General features: G+C 46.5%; 1 protein-coding gene across 4 annotated transcripts in view; it reads left to right on the top strand.

Moving 5' to 3' along the window:
* Positions 1-6,583: 6,583 nt before the first annotated feature.
* Atxn1l (ataxin 1 like) overlaps positions 6,584-18,805 on the top strand; it is a 37,866-nt gene continuing 25,644 nt past the window's right edge. For 2 of the 4 annotated variants that reach the window (XR_011372708.1, XM_070026211.1), the window contains exons 1-3: positions 6,584-6,668; positions 8,805-8,866; positions 10,281-12,507. Coding sequence is in view for 3 of the 4 variants with exons in the window: in XM_070026211.1 (XP_069882312.1) it covers positions 10,398-12,467 (2,070 nt within the window). In the remaining variant the exon portion in view is untranslated. Of the gene's footprint in view, positions 6,669-8,804; positions 8,867-10,277; positions 14,057-18,805 lie in introns of those variants that run through there. The other 2 variants (XM_070026208.1, XM_070026209.1) reach the window with 2 other exon arrangements.

Raw genomic sequence — 18,805 nt, 5'->3', positions numbered from 1 at the left:
CACTTGTGCTATACCCTCAGCCCCTGTTTAGTTAGTTCTCAGATAAAGTCTCCAGTTTTGGGTTTTTTTTTTTGCATTTAACACAATTCTCTTACCTATGCTTCCCACATAGCTGGGATTACAGATACAGACCACTGTGCTTGATCGGTTTGTAGAAATGGAACATTGCTAACATTTTTGCCCAGGCTGCCCTCTAACTGAGATCCTTCTGAACTTGCCCTCTGCACCACTGCACTTAGCCTCCTTCAGTTTATTCTAGTCATCTGTGTCTTTACCAAGAGGTCTGCAGGAAGTTTCTGATTAAAAAAAAAAAAATGTCTTTGGCAAGGGTGTGAGGGAGCAGACAAAGGAGATTCCTCTCCTCAAAGGACTTATTAGTCACTCTAAACCTCCTTTAAAATAAAGCATTAATGAACTTGAAAGGGAAATCCCTTTTGGAACCTGGAGAGGTCACAGACCATTAAAAACAGGTGGAAGTGTGGACGTAGAATTATTCAGAGACGTAGAAGAGACAGCCACTTACAACTTGCATATTTTGAGGCTGGAGGCCTGGCTTCAGTGACAGTAATTAAGTGACAGCAATTTAGTAAAAGCGAGCAACAGTGAGTTTGAGACAAAAAACATTAAGAAGTTGCTTATTTCTAAATTTGAACATTGTAAAAGAAAAGATTGTATGTGTGAGTGTGAGTGCATGTGTGCATGCACGCATGTGTGCTAGTAGTGGGGTTTGAACACACAGCCTGGGCAGTGTCATTTAGCTTTTTCACTCAAGGCTATCACTCTACCCCTTGAGCCATAGCTCCACTTCTGGCTTTTCAGATAAGAGTCCCACAGACTTTTCTGCCCAAGCTGGCTTGGAACTTTGATCTTCAGATCTCAGCCTCCTGAGTAGCAAGGATTGAAGTTGTGAGGCACTGGCAGTGAGCAACAAAAGCTTTTGAAACATAAACTAGTGCCAGGCACAATACATGTTAGGGAAAGCTAAACTCACTGAGGATGTATCATCACACTGCCTGCCTGGGCCTAGTTAAGTGTTCCTGCTACTAGCTTCCGTTTCTGTCCTAAAATGAAGCATTCAAGGAAGATGCTATGGCAGTATAAGCAAGAACACATTAGCTATCTCTTCTTTTTATGACGTGTTTTCCTTTATCAGCACATCTCTCTGGTTTGATCCTTAGAGACTGAATAAGGTTGGGACAGCTGTCTGAGCTTTGTCTGTGTATACTAATGGTCCACAAAAATCACCAGTGACAAACTAAGAAACATAGACAGCAGGTTGGAATGCTCTGGCTGCTGGAGGAGAGGAATAACCAGCAGAACAAGGTTCTTCTCTTGTTTTCCTTCCACCTGACTACTGCAAACTCTCCCATCACAAAAATTCAATCTATGCACAACAAAGGAATGCAGCAAATATTCAGAGACCTGAACAAAACAGATTGAAGTGCAACTCTTCAGTCTCTCAATGTCCCAAACACCTTTGAAAAATCTTCCTTTACTTGATCAGTTCTTAAAGTTTAGTGGAAATAAGAAACTCGGACTTAGTGCAGAGCTTTTGGAATAAAAGCCCAGAATTGTAAGTGAAGGAGAAACTGCTGCTAGGCTGAAATCTCTGTTTTAGACCTTCTCCCTTACTTCTTTTCCAATCTTACTGAGTACAAATTTCTGTTAACTGTCCTGGACAAGTTGAGAATACATTCATACACTCACATTCCCAGTTTTGCTGGAACTAAGCAAGCCACTAGGCACTGGTGGCTCACGCCTGTAATCCTAGCTACTCAGGAGGCTGAGATCTGAGGATCCCAGTTCAAAGCCAGCCCGGGTAGGAAAGTACGTGAGACTCTTATCTCCAATTAACCACTAGAAAACCGGAAGTGGTGCTGTGGCTCAAGCAGCAGTAGAGCACTCGCCTTGAGCTGAAGAGCACAGAGACAGCGCCCAAGCCCCAGAGTTCAAGCCCCATGACCGACAAAAAAAAAAAGAGTAAAGGACTTCCAGATGAGAGAGCTTGAAGACAGATAGCTAGCCAAGCACATTGGTTCACATTTGTAATCCTAGCTATAGAGAAGGCTGAGATTGGAAGGGTCACAGTTCAGGTCTAGCCTGGACTAAACTTTTTTTTTTTTTTTTTTTGGGTCAGGTTGTGGGGCCTGAACTCTGGGCCTGGGTGCTGTCCCTCAGCTCTTCAGCTCAAGGCTAGCGCTCTACCACTTGAGCCACAGTGCCACTTCCGGCTTTTTTTTTTTTTTTTTGCTTATGTGGTGCTGAGGAATCGAACCCAGGGCCTCATGCATTGCAAGGCAAGCACTCTACCACTGAGCCACCTTCCCAGCCCCTGGACTAAACTTTCTTGAGACCCCATCTTAACAGCAATAGAGTATGTCTGTTTTCCAGCTATTGCAGGAAGTCTAAGTAGGAGGACTATAGTCCAGGCCAGCCTGGATAAAAAGTGAGACCCTATAACAAAATTAATCATAGCAAAAGGGCTTTCAGGGGTATGGCTCAAGTGATAAGAGTGCCTGCCTAGTATGAGATCCTGAGTTCAACCCCTAGTACTATGGAAGGAAGGAAGGAAGGAAGGAAGGAAGGAAGGAAGGAAGGAAGGAAGGAAGGAAGGAAGAAAGCTAAGTTTCTGTCCTTGACTATTGAATCAGTTACCTAAGCTATCTACTTTATTTTTTTTTCAAAATTTTTATTGTGATTAAGTGGTTACATAATTTCCCAAATTTCACAGTATTGTGGGATAGTGATGCTTAGTTAAAGTCACAAACATATTCTTTTTTTTTTTTGTCGGTCGTGGGGCTTGAACTCTGGGCCTGGGCACTGTCCCTCAGCTCTTCAGCTCAAGGCGAGCACTCTACCACTTGAGCTACAGCGCCACTTCTGGTTTTCTGGTGGTTTATTGGAGATAGGAGTCTCATGGTCTCTCCTGCCGGGGCTGGCTTTGAACCGCGATCCTCAGATCTCAGCCTCCTGAGTAGCTAGGATTACAGGCGTGAGCCACCAGCGCCCGGCAGTCACAAACATATTCTAACTTGGATGGAGCAAATTGTCTATCATGGTCTATAACATTTATAAGTTCTATGAACTTTGTAATACAGTTATTTCTTCCACATTGGGTGATATGTACATTCCTTTTGTTTTGCATAGCATCAGCTGTTCCCTCTTTCCCACTTGTTCCCTCCCTCCCATTGCTGCCATCTACTTTTTAAGACCTGAAGTGATTGTTGAATGCTAACTCCTTTGTACAACTACTTAAAGATAATAAAAATATTAAAAATATCTGAGCTGGGAGAAGAGACTAGAGGATTAAGGTTTGAGACCATCCTAGATGAGACTCCTTCTCAACCAATGGCTGGTGTGGTGGTGCACTTGTTATGCTCAGAGATTTAAAAAAAGACCCTACCTCAAAAATACCAGTGTAAAAAAAGTGTAGAGGAGGCATGGCTCAAGTGATTAAATACCTACCTAGCAAGTAGAAGTCCCTTATTTAAATCTCTAGTGGGAAAATGAAGAAAGGAAAGAAAGAAAGAAAGAAAGAAAGAAAGAAAGAAAGAAAGAAAGGAAGGAAGGAAGGAAGGAAGGAAGGAAGGAAGGAAGGAAGGAAGGAAGGAAGGAAAGAAAGAAAAAAAGGAAGGAAAGAAGAAAAGAAGAAAGGAGGGAGCCAGGTGCTGGTGGCTCACGCCTGTAATCCTAGCTACTCAGGGGGCTGAGATCTGAGGATCATGGTTCAAAGCCAGCCTTGGCAGGAAAATCTGTGAGACTTTTATCTCCAATGAACCACCAGAAAACTGGAAGTGGCACTGTGGCTCAAGAGGTAGAATACTCACCTGCAGCTGAAGAGCTCTGGGACAACACCCATGCTCAGAGTTCAGGTCCCACGATGAGAAAAAAAAAAAAGACAGGAAGGAAGGGAGAAATGGAAAAAAAGGAGGAATGGAAAAGAAAAGAAGAAGGAAGAGAGAGCAATGCACTACCAAAGAAATGAGGATTGCCTGAAGCAGAGTTTAGGGAACACCATACAGCAGAGATAGGATCTACCCCTTGGGACTTCAATGTCAAAAGAGGAAATCATCTGAACATTTCAGTTTGTTGTTCTTGTTGTTGTTTTTGTGCAGGTACTGGGGCTTGAACTCAAGGCCTTGCACTTTCAATCAACATTACCCCCTGGAACCTCCAGTTCCAGCTTTTTGCTGGTTAATTGGAAATAAGAATCTCACAAATTTGTCTGCCTAAGCTATCTTTGAACTTTGATCTTCTGACCTCAGCCTCATGAGTACCTAAGATTATAAGTGTGAGCTACTGCTTAGTCAGAACACACTTTTGCATTGTCATTGTGTTAATGACTAATAGTCCTCACTTAAAATTTCTTTTTTGCTTGCTTCTATCTGTGACTCCTGTTTCAACCTTGTATCAACAAATGAGCAGAGTGTACATCTTGTTCTTCTAGAAATCAGCTATCCTGAATACAAACAGTGCATTTCTAGCTTGGCATTATTAATGCTGGTTTGGTGCACTAAGCAATGAATTAGAAACCAGGATGCCAGTTAGAGTTAAAATGATTTCACTGAATGACCACAGGATTTCCTTCTTGGCCAAACTGAGAGACAGGAAAGAGAGCGAATGAGCATGCACATAGACTGTCATGAGTAATATTAATGTTATATCAGAAGCCCTCTGCTGATTCAGATGACAGTAGTAGCTTCATTATTTTATAACCAGTGGAGCCAAGTATGTGTGTTGCTCAATAATTTTGATGGTTCTTTGTGCCCTTCTGAGTGAGAAAATATCAAAATTGGTGTGTAAGAATTCCCATTCCCTAGAATATTAGAGATCATCTACTAGCACTCAGTTCTACTTTGTTCCTCAGGATTAGCCAATATTTATTTATCTTTGGAGGTACAGGAGCAATTTAGGGTCTTCTATTTGCTAGACAGGCACTATGCTACTTAAACTATGCTTCCACTTTTTTTTTTTTTTTGGCCAGTCCTGGGGCTTAAACTCAGGGCCTGAGCTTCTTTTGCTCAAGGCTAGCACTCTACCACTTGCTCCACAGTGTCACTTCTAGCTTTTTCTGTTTGAGTGGTACTAAAGAATGGAACCCAGGGCTTAATGTATGCTAGGCAAGCAGTCTACCACTAAGCCACATTCCTAGCCCTACGATGTATCTTTTAACGTTAAATACATGATGTCCTATTGCCCATACTTGCTTATTTTTTTCCATTAACAAAATGCTTGGACTTGGAACTGGAGGCATGGCTCAAGTGATAAGAGGGCCAGCTGGGAGAGAAAAAGCAGAACAAGCCCCTCTGGACTGCACACACACACACACACACACACACACACACACACACACACACACACACACACACACACACACACACACACAAATGCTTGGACTTTTTATCTTTTCCTTTCCTTCTCCTTCATTCCCTCTTTTCCATTTCTCCTTCCTTTTTTTTTGGGGGGGGGGCAGAATTCTGCATTTCTTTTTCCCATCCATTGTAGTAGAAATACAAACAAAAATGGTAAAAAGGACTTTCCTAAATCATACAGCTATACATTTGGGACCATAGACAACTTTTTTTCTTCATCCACTATTTTTTATAACCAAATAAAAATCAGTTGTTTTTTTCAAACAGAAATTAAAAGAAAGCTGTTCATTGGTAATTTGTGCCTAGAATCCTATCTACTAAGGAGGCTGAAATCTAACAATCAAGGTTCTCAGCCCAGTCAGCATAAAGCTGGAAGTGGAGGTGTGGTTCAAGTGGTAGAGCACCAGCCTTGAGCAGAAAAAGTCACAAGCCTGAGTTCAAGCTCCAGTACACAAGCACACATACACGCAGAGGAAACCAAAAGGAGAAAAAAAAAGTCCAATTTGAATCTTATCTCTTCAGTGTTCAAACTTGATTTTTAGTGCCCTTTTACAAAATATGCATAACTACTTTTTAAATGTAGCTATCATCTAACCACCAACTGTTTGATTCTGTTTTCACGTAAGTCTATCAGACGTTCGTGTGATTAGGAAGTCGATTTGTTCATCCAAGCTGCATTCCACCATAGTAAAATCCTTCTTCTCATTCTCCACAATCTGGAAGGTCTCCCCGGGCTTGCTTCTCTTCCCCTAGACTCTGGGTTGGGGTCCACTCTCATTGTATAGAGCTCCTCTCCAGGAGGCTTCTCTTCTCTCTCCTGGGCCTGGGCCACCAGGACATTGCTGAAAGTTCGTGCCAGCGGCTGCACAAATCAGGACCGGACGTCCAGACAATGGGGTTCGCCGCGGGCCACACTCTGTGGCTCAGTTTGGGAACCCCAAAACTTCCTACTGTGGGAAGATGGAAAGGTCATTTTAGGGTTAGGATGAAGGAGTCGCGCCCAGCCCCAGTCACGTGATCGGTTCTCAGGGAGGGGGAAGTTCATTTTCCCACCAGACGCGGCGCTACACGCTACAAACGGATGGCCAAGCCCCCGCCCTTCCCGGGTACCGGTCCATGACGTCATCGCTCCGCGCCCGAGGCAGGAGCGCTCGATGCCATCTCCGGGCGCCCGGCTAGGGCGGGTGGGGGGGCGCTGGGTGTGGGGCGGCTCCGGGGCCGGGGATGGCGGCGGCCGCGGTCGCGGCGGCTCCCGGACGAGCGGGAGGAGCCCGGGGAGCGCTGTGAGATGGGCCGGTGAGTGTCGCCGGGAGTGGTGGCCGCGGGGCCGGCCTGGCCGAGGGAAAACAGGTCTGGGTTCGGAGCTCCAGAGGAAGTGGCCCCTCGGAGCCCGTTGCCCCACCGCACTGGGCCCGAAAACCGCGGACGGAGGGAGCGGAGGAGACCGCGCCCCGACCCCCGGCACGCTTCTCTCCCGCCTGGCCCGGAAGGCGGCTCCAGGCACCGCTGCCCCCCGGTTGTGTCCCCGCCGGGCAGAAAGCCGGAGTCCTCGGCGCGGGAAGGGGACCCCAAACAAGGAAGCATCGGCAGCGGGGCCTCGCTCTGCCCGGCGGCTCGCAGGCCGACCCCCGACTCTCACGGCAGGCTTAACCATTTCCGTGCTTCCCTTTCTTTGATGGAGCGAAGACCGCTGCGGGAACGCTGGCTTCCTCCCAGCTTCTCCCTTTCTGTCGGGTGCACTCCTCCCCATGGAGAATCGGGGGGTCCCCCGCGGGGCTTCTCTAACCTCTCGATTCCGACCCCAGCGTGGCGAGGCGAAGCTAGCTCTCGGGTCTTGTTGGCAGTGCTTCGGAATGGTTCTCCTGGCCCTGCAGCGCAGTGAAGTTCACAAGCCGCGTCTGCCACTGGATTTCTCTTTAAGCCCCTCCGGAGGCCGAGGTTTCAGATTCCGAAATGTGTTTTGCCTGGTGGACACCTGGCGCCCAGGCTTCGCACCGCCGTCCTTCCGGCAAGCCGCCCCCCTTCCCTCCTCCCCCCCCCCCCCCCGTTCAGTCCTTTTAGCTTGTGTCTTCTAACCCCTCAGCGACACTGGGGCAGGTTTGCTTCAACGTTTTAGCCGCAGAGAGAGCAAGGGTCATTGTGGGAGTGAAGCTGTGACCTCAATCTCTTGTTGGGAATGAAGAAGGCTAGATGATTTTCACTTAATTGAAACTGCCGGCAGAGAACGGGTGGATGACTTGTGCCCTCTGTGTGATTGGTTTGTGGGATTAGGAATTTGATTCTCCACCTGGTTGTCCTGTCTTTTCACCCTTTGCGATTGCCTTCACACGTCAAATGTTGAAATAAATAGTGCCTTCCGTTTGGATTGCGGTTTGTAGTGAGAGTTCTGTGGGACTTTGGCAGGACAGTAGTTACTCAGCATACTCATACGCCGCTGCTTTCTGTGTTCGGAGGTGAAAGCTCTAACATTTTTATTCCTCCCTTTTTGTGCTGGTGCAGGGGCTTGAACTCAGGGCCTGGATGCTGTCCCTTAGATTTTTCACTCAAGGCTTGTGCACTGCCACTTGAGCCACAACTCCATTTCCAGCTTTTTGGTGGTCAGTTGGAAATAAGAAGTGGTCAGTTGGAGATAAGAGTCTCAGGAACTTTTCTGCCTGGGCTGGCTTCGAACAGCAATTCTCAGATCTCAGCTTCCTGAGTAGCTAGGATTATAGGCATGAGCCACTAGTGCTTGGCATAGCTTTATTCTTTAGTGTTTGACATTTCGGGTTAAGTGTAGATTCAGATATATTGATAGCTTAATGACAGTTGTATTTTTTCTGTCGTTAGCTGTATGAGGGCCCAAAATGATGTTTTCAGTTTCTGTCATACCTGACTTAGTACTACATGTACTGAGTTGTCACTCAGAAAAAAATTTACACATACACACCTTTTTTTTTTAACTCTGAAAACGATTAAGAAGGCTTCCCCCTTGAGTGACTCCCCCATGACCTCTTTTTATGCCCCAGAAACATAATTCTTTTTCCTCTAGTGCCACCTTTCTTATTTAAATAACCTTCACATCAGTGTATTCATAGACCCTGAATAAAGGTGAAATTACCTACTCCCAATTGTTAACTTGGGAATAGTGTTAAAAGTCTTTTATTTGTACACTTAACTGAAATCTGGATTGGAAATACAGCTTTGGGAGTAGGATAGGGAATGAAGAAAAGTTGATACATAGAAACTTTTTTCTAGGGATGTCTTCTTACATATTAGAGGTTATTTTTGTTTTCTTTTCCACTGCCTAGGCACTCTACATAAATGTGGTATTAAGTCTGAAGAAGATGAGGCAAGACTTCCTTGTGGACTTCAGTGTTTTGTGTGGCTTTGAATTGCCTCTTGTAATGATCTAGAGGTCAGTCTTACTCCATTCCTATTTCTGTCTTTTAGGCTCCCAAGTCAGCTGGGAGGACACTTACTACAGCTGCTCAGAAGCACCGTCAGAAGCTCAGGTAATACAGACAGTTAGGATTCCTTGTTGTAGAAAATATCTGGGATGTGATATTGGGAAGCAATGTAATATAGAAAACTCTTCTCAGGTCTAAAGAAGTAGAACCTGATTGAAATAGGTGGCAAAGTTTATATACTTGGAAATGTTCAGATGAAAAAGGTAACTTTTTGACAGTGCATAAAAGCATTGTGAGCCAGGTTGTAGTGGCTTAGGCCTATAATTGCAACTACTATGGAAGTAAGAGATTGGAAGGATTGCAGTTCCAGCCCCAGCCCAGTCAAAAAAAGTTTGAGACCCCCCATGTCAACAGAAAAACTGAGCATGATTGTTGGTGGTGTGTGGTCCAGCCTGGCCCAGGCAGAAAGCAAGATCTTATCTCAGAAATTATCTCCAAAAGGATGGAGGCATAGCTTAGGAGGTAGAGGATTTGTCTAGCCAGCATGAAGACCTAAGTTCAAACCCCACTACTGGGGAGAAAAAAAAAGAAAAGGAAAGAAAAAACTTTTGAAAGATGACAATAGGAGAGTAGGAGAAAGCAAGAGTTTTCTTATGAGTCATATAGATTTAAGATAGAAATAAATCATGATTTTATTAAATGGTATCTAGAACTGATCTAGGAAAAGCTGCCATTGGCAAAAGAGACAAACAAGACAGAGAGAGCAGGCAAGTTGAAGGTGGTCAATAAGAAGCAAAGAAATCTTTCCAGACAAGTGAACAGGAAGTTTATATGAGGTTAGAAGAGTTTCATTGTTTAAATTGGAATATAGTTTCTTGGGACAAGAGAGATACTATCCTTCATAATATGTCTAGGAAGCAAAGTTAAAAGAAAAAAAAAAGGTAAGCAAACGTCAGGGCTTAGCAAGTTTTCTTGTGATAGAAATCAAAGGCCAGGAGTTTAGCCAATCGTGAGGTGGGAGGGATGGGAGTAGGTGAGATCATAACCCAAATTAGTCTGGGGAAAGGAAGCAAGAATGAGGTCATACATTCAGGGAAAGAAGATGGCACTTTACTCTTTGGTAGCCAAAAGAGAAACTTAGGGGAAAAAAGCTTGTAGCAGAGACCATGTGCATGTGTTCAAATCCCCACTTCAGGGATAAAACAGAGGAGTTAAGGTCCTCATGAGAAGCAAACTAAGCTGGGATCTGTTCATCTGAACTGTTGTGGAGCCCTCAGGTTATTTGTACATCTGGAATGCTCAGTCATGTAGCTTTTTGCTTTGTGGTTTTTTCTGACTGTTTCTTTCTTGGTGGAGGCCAAGGAGGAGGTAGCCTTCTTGTCTGCCTTTTTCTCATGCCTCCTTTTCCCACTGGGTTTCTTTGTTACCTCTTCCTCCCTGGACGCAGTCCTTACTTGCTATTCCCTTTGACTTGGTTCCCTAGGTTACTTTTCTTTGCTTCTGATTTGTTCCCTAGCAGATGTGGGCACCCCAGCCAGCAGCAGTAAGGGGTGCAGGGAAACCACAGAGAAGCTCCTTCTGATGCCCCAAGGAGCAAGCCAACCATTTCCAGGCTCCAGGACCACCACAAAGCAATATGAAACCTGTTCATGAGAGGAGTCAGGAATGCCTTCCACCAAAGAAACGAGACCTCCCCGTGACCAGCGAGGATATGGGGAGAACTACCAGCTGCTCCACAAACCACACACCCTCCAGTGATGCCTCTGAATGGTCCCGAGGGGTTGTGGTCGCCGGGCAGAGCCAGGCCGGAGGCAGAGTCAGCCTGGGGGGTGATGGAGCTGAGGCCATCACTGGTCTGACAGTAGACCAGTATGGTATGCTATATAAGGTGGCTATGCCACCTGCCACCTTCTCACCCACTGGCCTCCCCTCCGTAGTGAACATGAGTCCCATGCCCCCCACGTTTAATGTAGCGTCTTCACTGATTCAACATCCAGGACTCCACTATCCCCCAATCCACTACGCTCAGCTCCCGTCCACCTCACTGCAGTTCATTGGGTCTCCTTACAGCCTTCCCTATGCTGTGCCACCCAATTTCCTACCAGGTCCCCTCCTCTCTCCTTCTGCCAACCTCACCACCTCTCACCTTCCACACTTTGTGCCATACGCCTCACTCCTGGCAGAAGAAGCCACTCCTCCTCCCCAGGCTTCATCCCCAGCCCGTTCATTTAGCAAAGCTCCTTCGGCCACCTCCCCATCCGGCCAGTTGCCTCATCACTCGAGTACTCAGCCACTGGACCTCGCTCCAGGCCGGATGCCCATTTATTATCAGATGTCTAGGCTACCCGCTGGGTATACATTGCATGAAGCCCCTTCAGTAGGTGCCAACCCAATTCTTACCCCTCAGGAGAGCCAGTCTGCTCTAGAAGCGGCTGCTGCCAATGGAGGACAGAGACAACGAGAGCGAAATTCAGTAAGACGGGAAAGTGAAGCCCTTGACTCCCCCAGCAGCAAGGGTGAAAGCCAAGGACTGGTGTCGGTGGTAGAATGTGTGGTGGATGGACAGTTGTTTTCAGGTTCTCAGACTCCACGGGTGGAGGTGGCAGCACCAGCACACCGAGGGACTCCAGACACCGACCTCGAGGTCCAGCGGGTGGTTGGCGCTTTAGCTTCTCAGGACTATCGCGTGGTGGCAGCTCAGAGGAAGGATGAACCCAGCCCTCTCAACCTATCCCATCATACCCCTGACCATCAGGGTGAGGGACGAGGATCAGCCAGGAACCCTGTAGAACTGGCAGAGAAGAATCAGGCCCGTGGGTTCTACCCTCAGCCCTATCAGGAACCGGTGAAACACAGACCTTTACCCAAAGCAATGGTTGTAGCCAATGGCAACCTGGTGCCCCCTGGAACTGACCCAAGCCTACTGCCTGTGAGCTCAGAGATCCTAGTGGCATCAAGTCTAGACATGCAGGCCAGAGCCACCTTCCCAGACAAGGAGCCAACACCACCCCCCATTACCTCCTCCCACTTGCCCTCCCATTTCATGAAAGGCGCCATCATCCAGCTGGCTACAGGGGAGCTGAAGCGAGTGGAGGACCTCCAGACCCAGGATTTTGTGCGCAGTGCCGAAGTGAGCGGGGGGCTGAAGATTGACTCTAGCACAGTTGTGGACATTCAAGAGAGCCAGTGGCCTGGATTTGTCATGCTGCATTTTGTTGTTGGTGAGCAGCAGAGCAAAGTGAGCATCGAGGTGCCCCCTGAGCACCCATTCTTTGTATATGGCCAGGGTTGGTCCTCCTGCAGCCCTGGGCGGACTGCACAGCTCTTCTCTCTGCCCTGCCATCGGCTACAGGTGGGAGATGTCTGCATCTCTATAAGTTTACAGAGCTTGAACAGTAACTCAGTTTCTCAGGCCAGCTGCGTTCCCCCAGGCCAGCTGGGTCTCCCTCGAGAAAGGCCTGAGAGGACAGTCCTGGGGCCCAGAGACTTATGTGACAGTGAGGGGAAGAGCCAGTCCGCAGGAGAAGGCTCCCATGTGGTAGAGTCCTCCCAGTCTGAGCCTGGTGCTCAGGCCTGCTGGCCAGCCCCCACCTTCCAAAGATACAGCATGCAAGGGGAGGAGGCACGGGCTGCGCTGCTCCGTCCCTCTTTCATTCCACAGGAGGTAAAGCTGTCTATTGAAGGGCGTTCCAATGCGGGAAAATGAATCTCTTTCCTACACCAGGACTGGGGCTTTAACCCCACAGGTGAGCCTCACCATGAGCAGGTGGAGGATTTGCACACGCTGACTGAGCAGGGAATGGTCTCTAGGCAGTGAGATTTGAGGGAAAGGGGAGGTGTAAAGGTAGCCTCTCAAGGCAGGATCTGTTGCTCATTACCCCATGTCACCCTTTCAGGACAGCCCGCGGGGAATCCTGTGATCTGGAGCAGCAGGTCTAGAGCGAGGAAGGAGGGGGCGCATACAGGATAAGAAACATTCCAAAACAAGGGCCTCCTCATTCTTTCCTTCCCATCCCTAGCTCCTGCAAGGAACAGTACAGGCTTTGGGAGCAGACGGCAGAGGGAGGGAGTAAAGAAAGAGCCAAAAATGATGATCCACAGCTTATAGTAGCAGTAAGACTGAAGTTTTCTTTTTTTTTTTTTTGTTTGTTTGTATTTTTTTTTTTTTTTTGGTGGGAGGGCAGGATGCCCATGGTTGGAAATAAGAGGGTTCTCGCCCAGAGCCCTTCTTGTGAGAGATGTGCACTTTAAGGGGTGACTTTGTTACAAATGTCTATGGCTGGGTTTGTGGGGGAGGAGCACTCTTAATCTACAGGACTCTGCTTAATCCTCTGCTTCAGCCCTTTCCCATCTCTCCTCACCATTCCTCCCACAAGGCTTCTAGCAGCTTGGGGGCTAGGAGAGAGAGAGAGGCCCCTCCAGGGTTCAGAGAGAAGGACTGCCTTGCCCAGGACCCAGTCATGGGACTTTGAGGAGAGACCTGACCACCAGGTTGTCAAGCTTCTGGAAAGGTGGCTGACCTAACAAACCTCCTCCTATTCAACGTGCCAGGCCTGCTTTGGGATTTCCTTGAGTCTCTAGTTGGTAATGGTGACTTGAAAGAACCAGTGGACCCTTTACCCCAGGTACCTATGCCCCTCTGTTGTCTTGTCTATGTTGTGCCTAAGTGCCTGCGCTGCCCTTACCCTTCTGCTGCCCTGACCTCTGCATGGTGTCTTGACCTGGGCTTTGTGTAGCTGCACTGCCTTTCATCTTCTGCAAAACTGGCTTTGTCCGCTCTGACCAAGGCCTCTAGTTTTTGGTTTGTAGGGGCTGTCTCTGGTTTTCTCATCACCTAATATTTATTTTTAAATTTAAAATCATGTCCCCCTCTTCTACTGCCCGGCAGCTTGGTGGAGACACAAGGAGGGAGCCGTGCCCTGGGCCAGGGTGCCTGTTGGGGCAATTCCTGATATTTTTTAATGGCCCCCTCTCATCTGAACTCTACTGCCCCTCTCCTGGCATTTGGGCATGTCTGCTCTTTCCCCTCCCACTGCCACTCCTATGGGTCTAGGATAGTCTTGGTAACATTTCAGTATCTGAAGTAGGTTTGATTTCATGGTGGTGTATTCCTCTGCAGGAATGTCTTCAGGCTTAGTTGGATTTGCTTCTCTAGGTCTTAAGCTCAAATCCCCACTGCCTCCCCAATTTTTATTGTCAGCTTGGACTGTGGGATTACACCGGGTATTAGGATTTAGACTCTCGCACTAGCTTTCAGGTAGGTGAGTGGTCCTTTGGTTTGTTTTGGTGTGTGTGTTGGGGGTGGGGGGGGCGGGTTCTTTAGACTTTTGAAGGCAACTCAGGGTATTGTCCATACATCTGTCCAGTAGATTTCTCCCAGGGTATGAACCTGGCATTTCTTTTGTAGATGTACTTGGATTGGCCAAGGCCTGGCCTGTCACCAGGAATCGAACCAGGAGTCCCAAATTTCTGAGGTCTGAGCTATGGTCTGTCAAGTCTTATGACCTCTCATTCTTTCACTTCCTCCCCAGCTGCCAAATGGGGATAAATAATTTTACCTACCTCCTGGGGGGGAGGGGAAGTTCTGAGAATGGAGTCATTCTTAATGTTTAGGTGCTAAAGGTTGTTCTCCTGGGGGAACAGAGTGACTGAAACTGGCTTGTTTGCTACAAGCCCTGCACTTCACTGTTTCATACCTTGAGCGCAGTTACCTGGTTAGTGAGCTTTTTGGTGGTCCATCCAATGGAAGCTGCTGACCTGACTGCAAATACTTCAGTCTCTGGTTCATGTCAGAACCACACCCCAACTTGAGATCATTTGAGATCATGTCCTTTCCTTTCTCTGTCTCCTGTTCTCTGAATGCTGCTTTCTCTGGCTTGTTTCCTACAGTGGGGTCTGTGGGGTTGAGTCCTGAGTTCCTTCAAATGAGCACCTTGGGAGAAGGCCTCATCTCTGGCTGTTTTATGAGCAGCTCATTCCTAGGGATTATTGTATGCATTAGGTTCTACAAGAGTCCTTCCTCATAGGAAGGCTTATCAATTGAATATATTGACATGCACACAGTAGACACTCAATAAATGCCCACCTCAAATACCAACTGAGCTTCTTCATTAAGGGAGCAAGCCTGTAGTTTAAGTGAAATCACCCTTCTCTATTCAGGCTAGTTGTGACTTCCCAACTTGGTAACTTGCACAGGGTCCTGGCAAAAGAAATTGTTGGGGGTCTTAGCAAGTTGGTCCCTGACCTGCTGTGATTCCTCTTGTGTCTTGCTTGGTGAAGCAATTCTAATAGCTCCCTTTATATTGTGCCATGCCTACGTAACATATTAATACTTGATTTTTCTGAGTGGCAGAGATGTCCTTCATTAAGTATGGTCTCCAGGAAAAGAAGCTTTGTGCTTTAAGTTTTGGTCTGAGCCTTGGCCTTATGTTTGCCTTTTCCTTCTTTTAAAGCCTTTTCTTCCAGGCCTGAAAAGTAAGAGCAACTCGTGCAGTGTCTGTTCTTCCCTATAGAAATTTCCTAAGTTTGCAGTATACATGAGAGTGGATTTTAGAGATTGGCCATTCTAGTGGGAAGCTGTCAGTTTTAGGGGAATGGGCAGTTGCCAAAAACCAACCAACTCTAGTTAGTGGTAGGACATTCTCAGTTGAGAGAGAAGAGGAATGATGACACCACTGATATATATAGGAATTCCTATATGAATTAGGAGACGGGAACCTAGTAAAGGATGGTGTAACATAAGTCTTCATAGCCATCAAGACTAGTGTTCTTAGAAGGGGAGGGATCGGGAAGCTTGGTGTTGAGCATTTGTCCTGAGGGGTGGGGTCCCAGGAGGTCTGACTTAATCCTTCTATACTCTTGGTCTCAGTTGGTCCTAACCACAGGCTTGTGCTGCTGTGCTGCTTTGACACTGCTGCTGTCTGCTCACTGTCCTACCTGCTGCCTACTAGAGCTTCCTATCCTCCTGTGTCTTTGGCCATGCAGATTAACTTCAGGCATCCTATCCATTCTTACCTGTACTCTGCCAGTGTTATTGCCTAGCATAGTTGTGTCGAATAGAGATGGTATGAAATGCTGCTGCTGGGCTGGTGAATCCAAAGGGATATGGCCTCTGTGCTGTCAGGAGCCCTTTGGTTCCAAAGATCTCCTGTCCTGAGGGAGAGACAAACAGGTCCTATTAGGGGTTTTCTGTTGTGTTAATTTTTTTTCCCTTGTAGTATCCTGTTTTGAAAACTGAGGAAGAACCATGTTAGGACCTGTGCCAACATCCCAGTGAAGTTCATCTAGCTCCAGTTATGTGAATTCTGGTCTTGGGAGAGGGTTTGAAGTTTGACTGAGACAGTTCTCCAGGGAGGTTACTCTTACTTTTACCAGTGGGCATCATGGGCGATTTAGGGGAAGCATGGAATGGTGCTGTGATTCACACCTGTGTCAAGCAGGCATATTGAGTTGAGCATCACACTGGAGGTGAAGGAGGGCATGGGTTGGCTGGGCAAGGGCCCAGGTCTGCTGAAGTACTGATAACAAGATTAACTGAATCGACTGGGAGATTAGACCATGGTCTGAGAAGCAAAGTAAATGGGCAGAGGCCAAGTTTTAGAGATGTTTGACCTCCTAGGGATAAGTTCACTAAATCACACTGAAGCTACAATACTTTCCAGGTGGGAAAAAGTACACTACAGTTGAAGAGTTGAACCCTACTAGGTTGGTTGTTGATCAGGAACCTGTGAGCCCTTGGCTGGGAAAGCTTCACCCTCTAGTTTCCCTGGAGTAGGAATGATCTCCCACAATATGCAATAATAAAATTAGCATCTGGGTCTCTGTAGTTATCAGTTGCTCTTTCAACTCTATCTAGGAACCATCTTTGGACCAGAAACCTGGTCTGGGCCTAGGATGACACTGACCCTCTCTGTGCTAGAGTTGGCTGCACTCTCCATACCTGCAGACTGTGCACAGTGCCTGGGGCAGGAGGTGGAGAGGCGGTGGGTTTGCCCTGCTGACCCTCCTCAGCAGGAACAGTAGTAATAAATGCACTTTTCACACTAAAGTTTTCTTTATTAGTACTCCTGTTAAGCCTAGATCTTCTCCCAGTAGATTACAAACTCAAAGTCTGTGTGATCCCAAAGCCATTCCACTGCAAGGCCCAGCAGTGAAGATGGCCCCAACTGGGTTCCTGTCTGCAGTGTGGGTGGCAGCAGCCCATGTGCCTTTACATATTGTCCAACTTGCAAGCGTTTATTTTGTCTTTATGACTGTCATGAGGACTTAGGTTCTTTAGAGAGAGAGAGAGAGACAGAGAGAACTGTTGACACAGTGGTTTACACCCACCCCTTGGACAGGGAATTTGCATATGGTTGTGAGCTGAAAGGGTTAGTGAGCTGCTAGTATTGTTAATGGCAGAGTTGATCCCTTGCTTGCTTCATACTTGGATTTCAACAGACTCTAGATTGTTGGGGAAGAGACTGACTGTACTCATGGCTAACTTGGAAGTATTTAAAAAAAAACAACAACAACAAACTGTCCTAAGTCACACAGGATCCCTGTAGTCAAAACAGTATATGTTCCAGCTACAGAGAGCAGACTGCTCTTAGCTTGCACAGCACCTTAGGGGAGGGAAGAATGTATGGATAGGGAATGGGGTGGAGAGAAAAGAATGGGAATTTTGTCATCCAGGTGGCTTTAGGGTCCTAAGGAGAGTGGCACTGGGGAAGTCTGAATGGATCTTATTTGCGTAGGAGTTCCCTGTAGATAAATTACTGATCCCCCCACTACTATCCCCAGTATGTAATGGCTGAACTAATATGTAATCAACTGCATTGTATCTAAAGCCTTAGAACTAGTCAGGTGCTCCCCCCACCCAATACCATTTCTTACCCTCTAATCCTACCTGATCTTTAACAAAGCATTAATAATTCTAAGGATAATCTCTATTTTGTTGTGCTTTTTTGTAACTGTTTTAAATAAATCAATTTGTACTGTATATTTGTACTTTTGTGAGATCCTTTTTGCTGTTTTACCATTTTAAGTCTCTGTACTTGGCTACACACAGATTGTATTTTTATTGTTAATGCTCTTCTTATGGATACCTGCATTTAACTTGTGGACTATGTAAACACAATATATATCAATATCTATATATCTATATATCTATCTATATAAACTACTAGCTTTTCCTTTTGGTGTTTGCGCTTTGTTCCTATCTCAGCTTGATGGTGGCTATTGAATGTGTGGGGGATGTGGCCGGGGTGGGGGTGGGAGGGAATGCAAATGGAAGCTGCCTTTCAGTGATGATCTAGAGCAGATGGCAGGAGCAGAATGAAGCATGTCCTACAGTCTGTTGGTCTTTAGAGACCTGAGTGTTTACCTGTAGACGTAGATATCAGTAGAATCCATCGCAAGGACCTGTAGGTGTTCTCACTGCTGTATTTTTTTCCCTCCAGGTTCTTTACTCTGGAATATTGCCAGAAATTTCTAGAATAAGTCAGCTCTAAACATAGCTACTGTTTCTGTTTTACAAAGCTTGCTACCAGTAAGTGATGAAACACACATGACAGTGACTCCCTTAAATTTTACTGAATGAGTGCTTATTACATACCAGAAAGTTTCCTAAGTGCCATATATATGTATATATACATATATATTAATATTTATATATACATTATTGTATTATATATTAATATACATGTATATACATATATGTGTGTATATGTGTATGTGTGTGTATATATATACACACACATGTGTTAGCCAGGTACAATGTGTCAAGCCTGTAAGCCTAGCTACTTGGGAAATAGAGATCTAGAAGATTGCACTTTGCTCAGGCAAAAGGATACATATCCAGCCGGGCGCTGGTGGCTCACGCCTGTAATCCTAGCTACTCAGGAGGCTGAGATCTGAGGATCGCAGTTCAAAGCCAGCCCGGGCAGGAGAGACCGTGAGACTCCTATCTCAAATAAACCACCAGAAAACCGGAAGTGGTGCTGTAGCTCAAGTGGTAGAGCGCTCGCCTTGAGCTGAAGAGCTGAGGGACAGCGCCCAGGCCCA

The sequence above is a fragment of the Dipodomys merriami genome, unplaced genomic scaffold, assembly GCF_024711535.1.
Source record: "Dipodomys merriami isolate MVZ:Mamm:240054 unplaced genomic scaffold, mDipMer1.0.p SCAF_176, whole genome shotgun sequence".
Classification (NCBI taxonomy): Eukaryota; Metazoa; Chordata; class Mammalia; order Rodentia; family Heteromyidae; genus Dipodomys; species Dipodomys merriami.
Note: the sequence above shows the minus strand (reverse complement) of the source record. Positions and strands in the feature narration are given on the sequence as shown.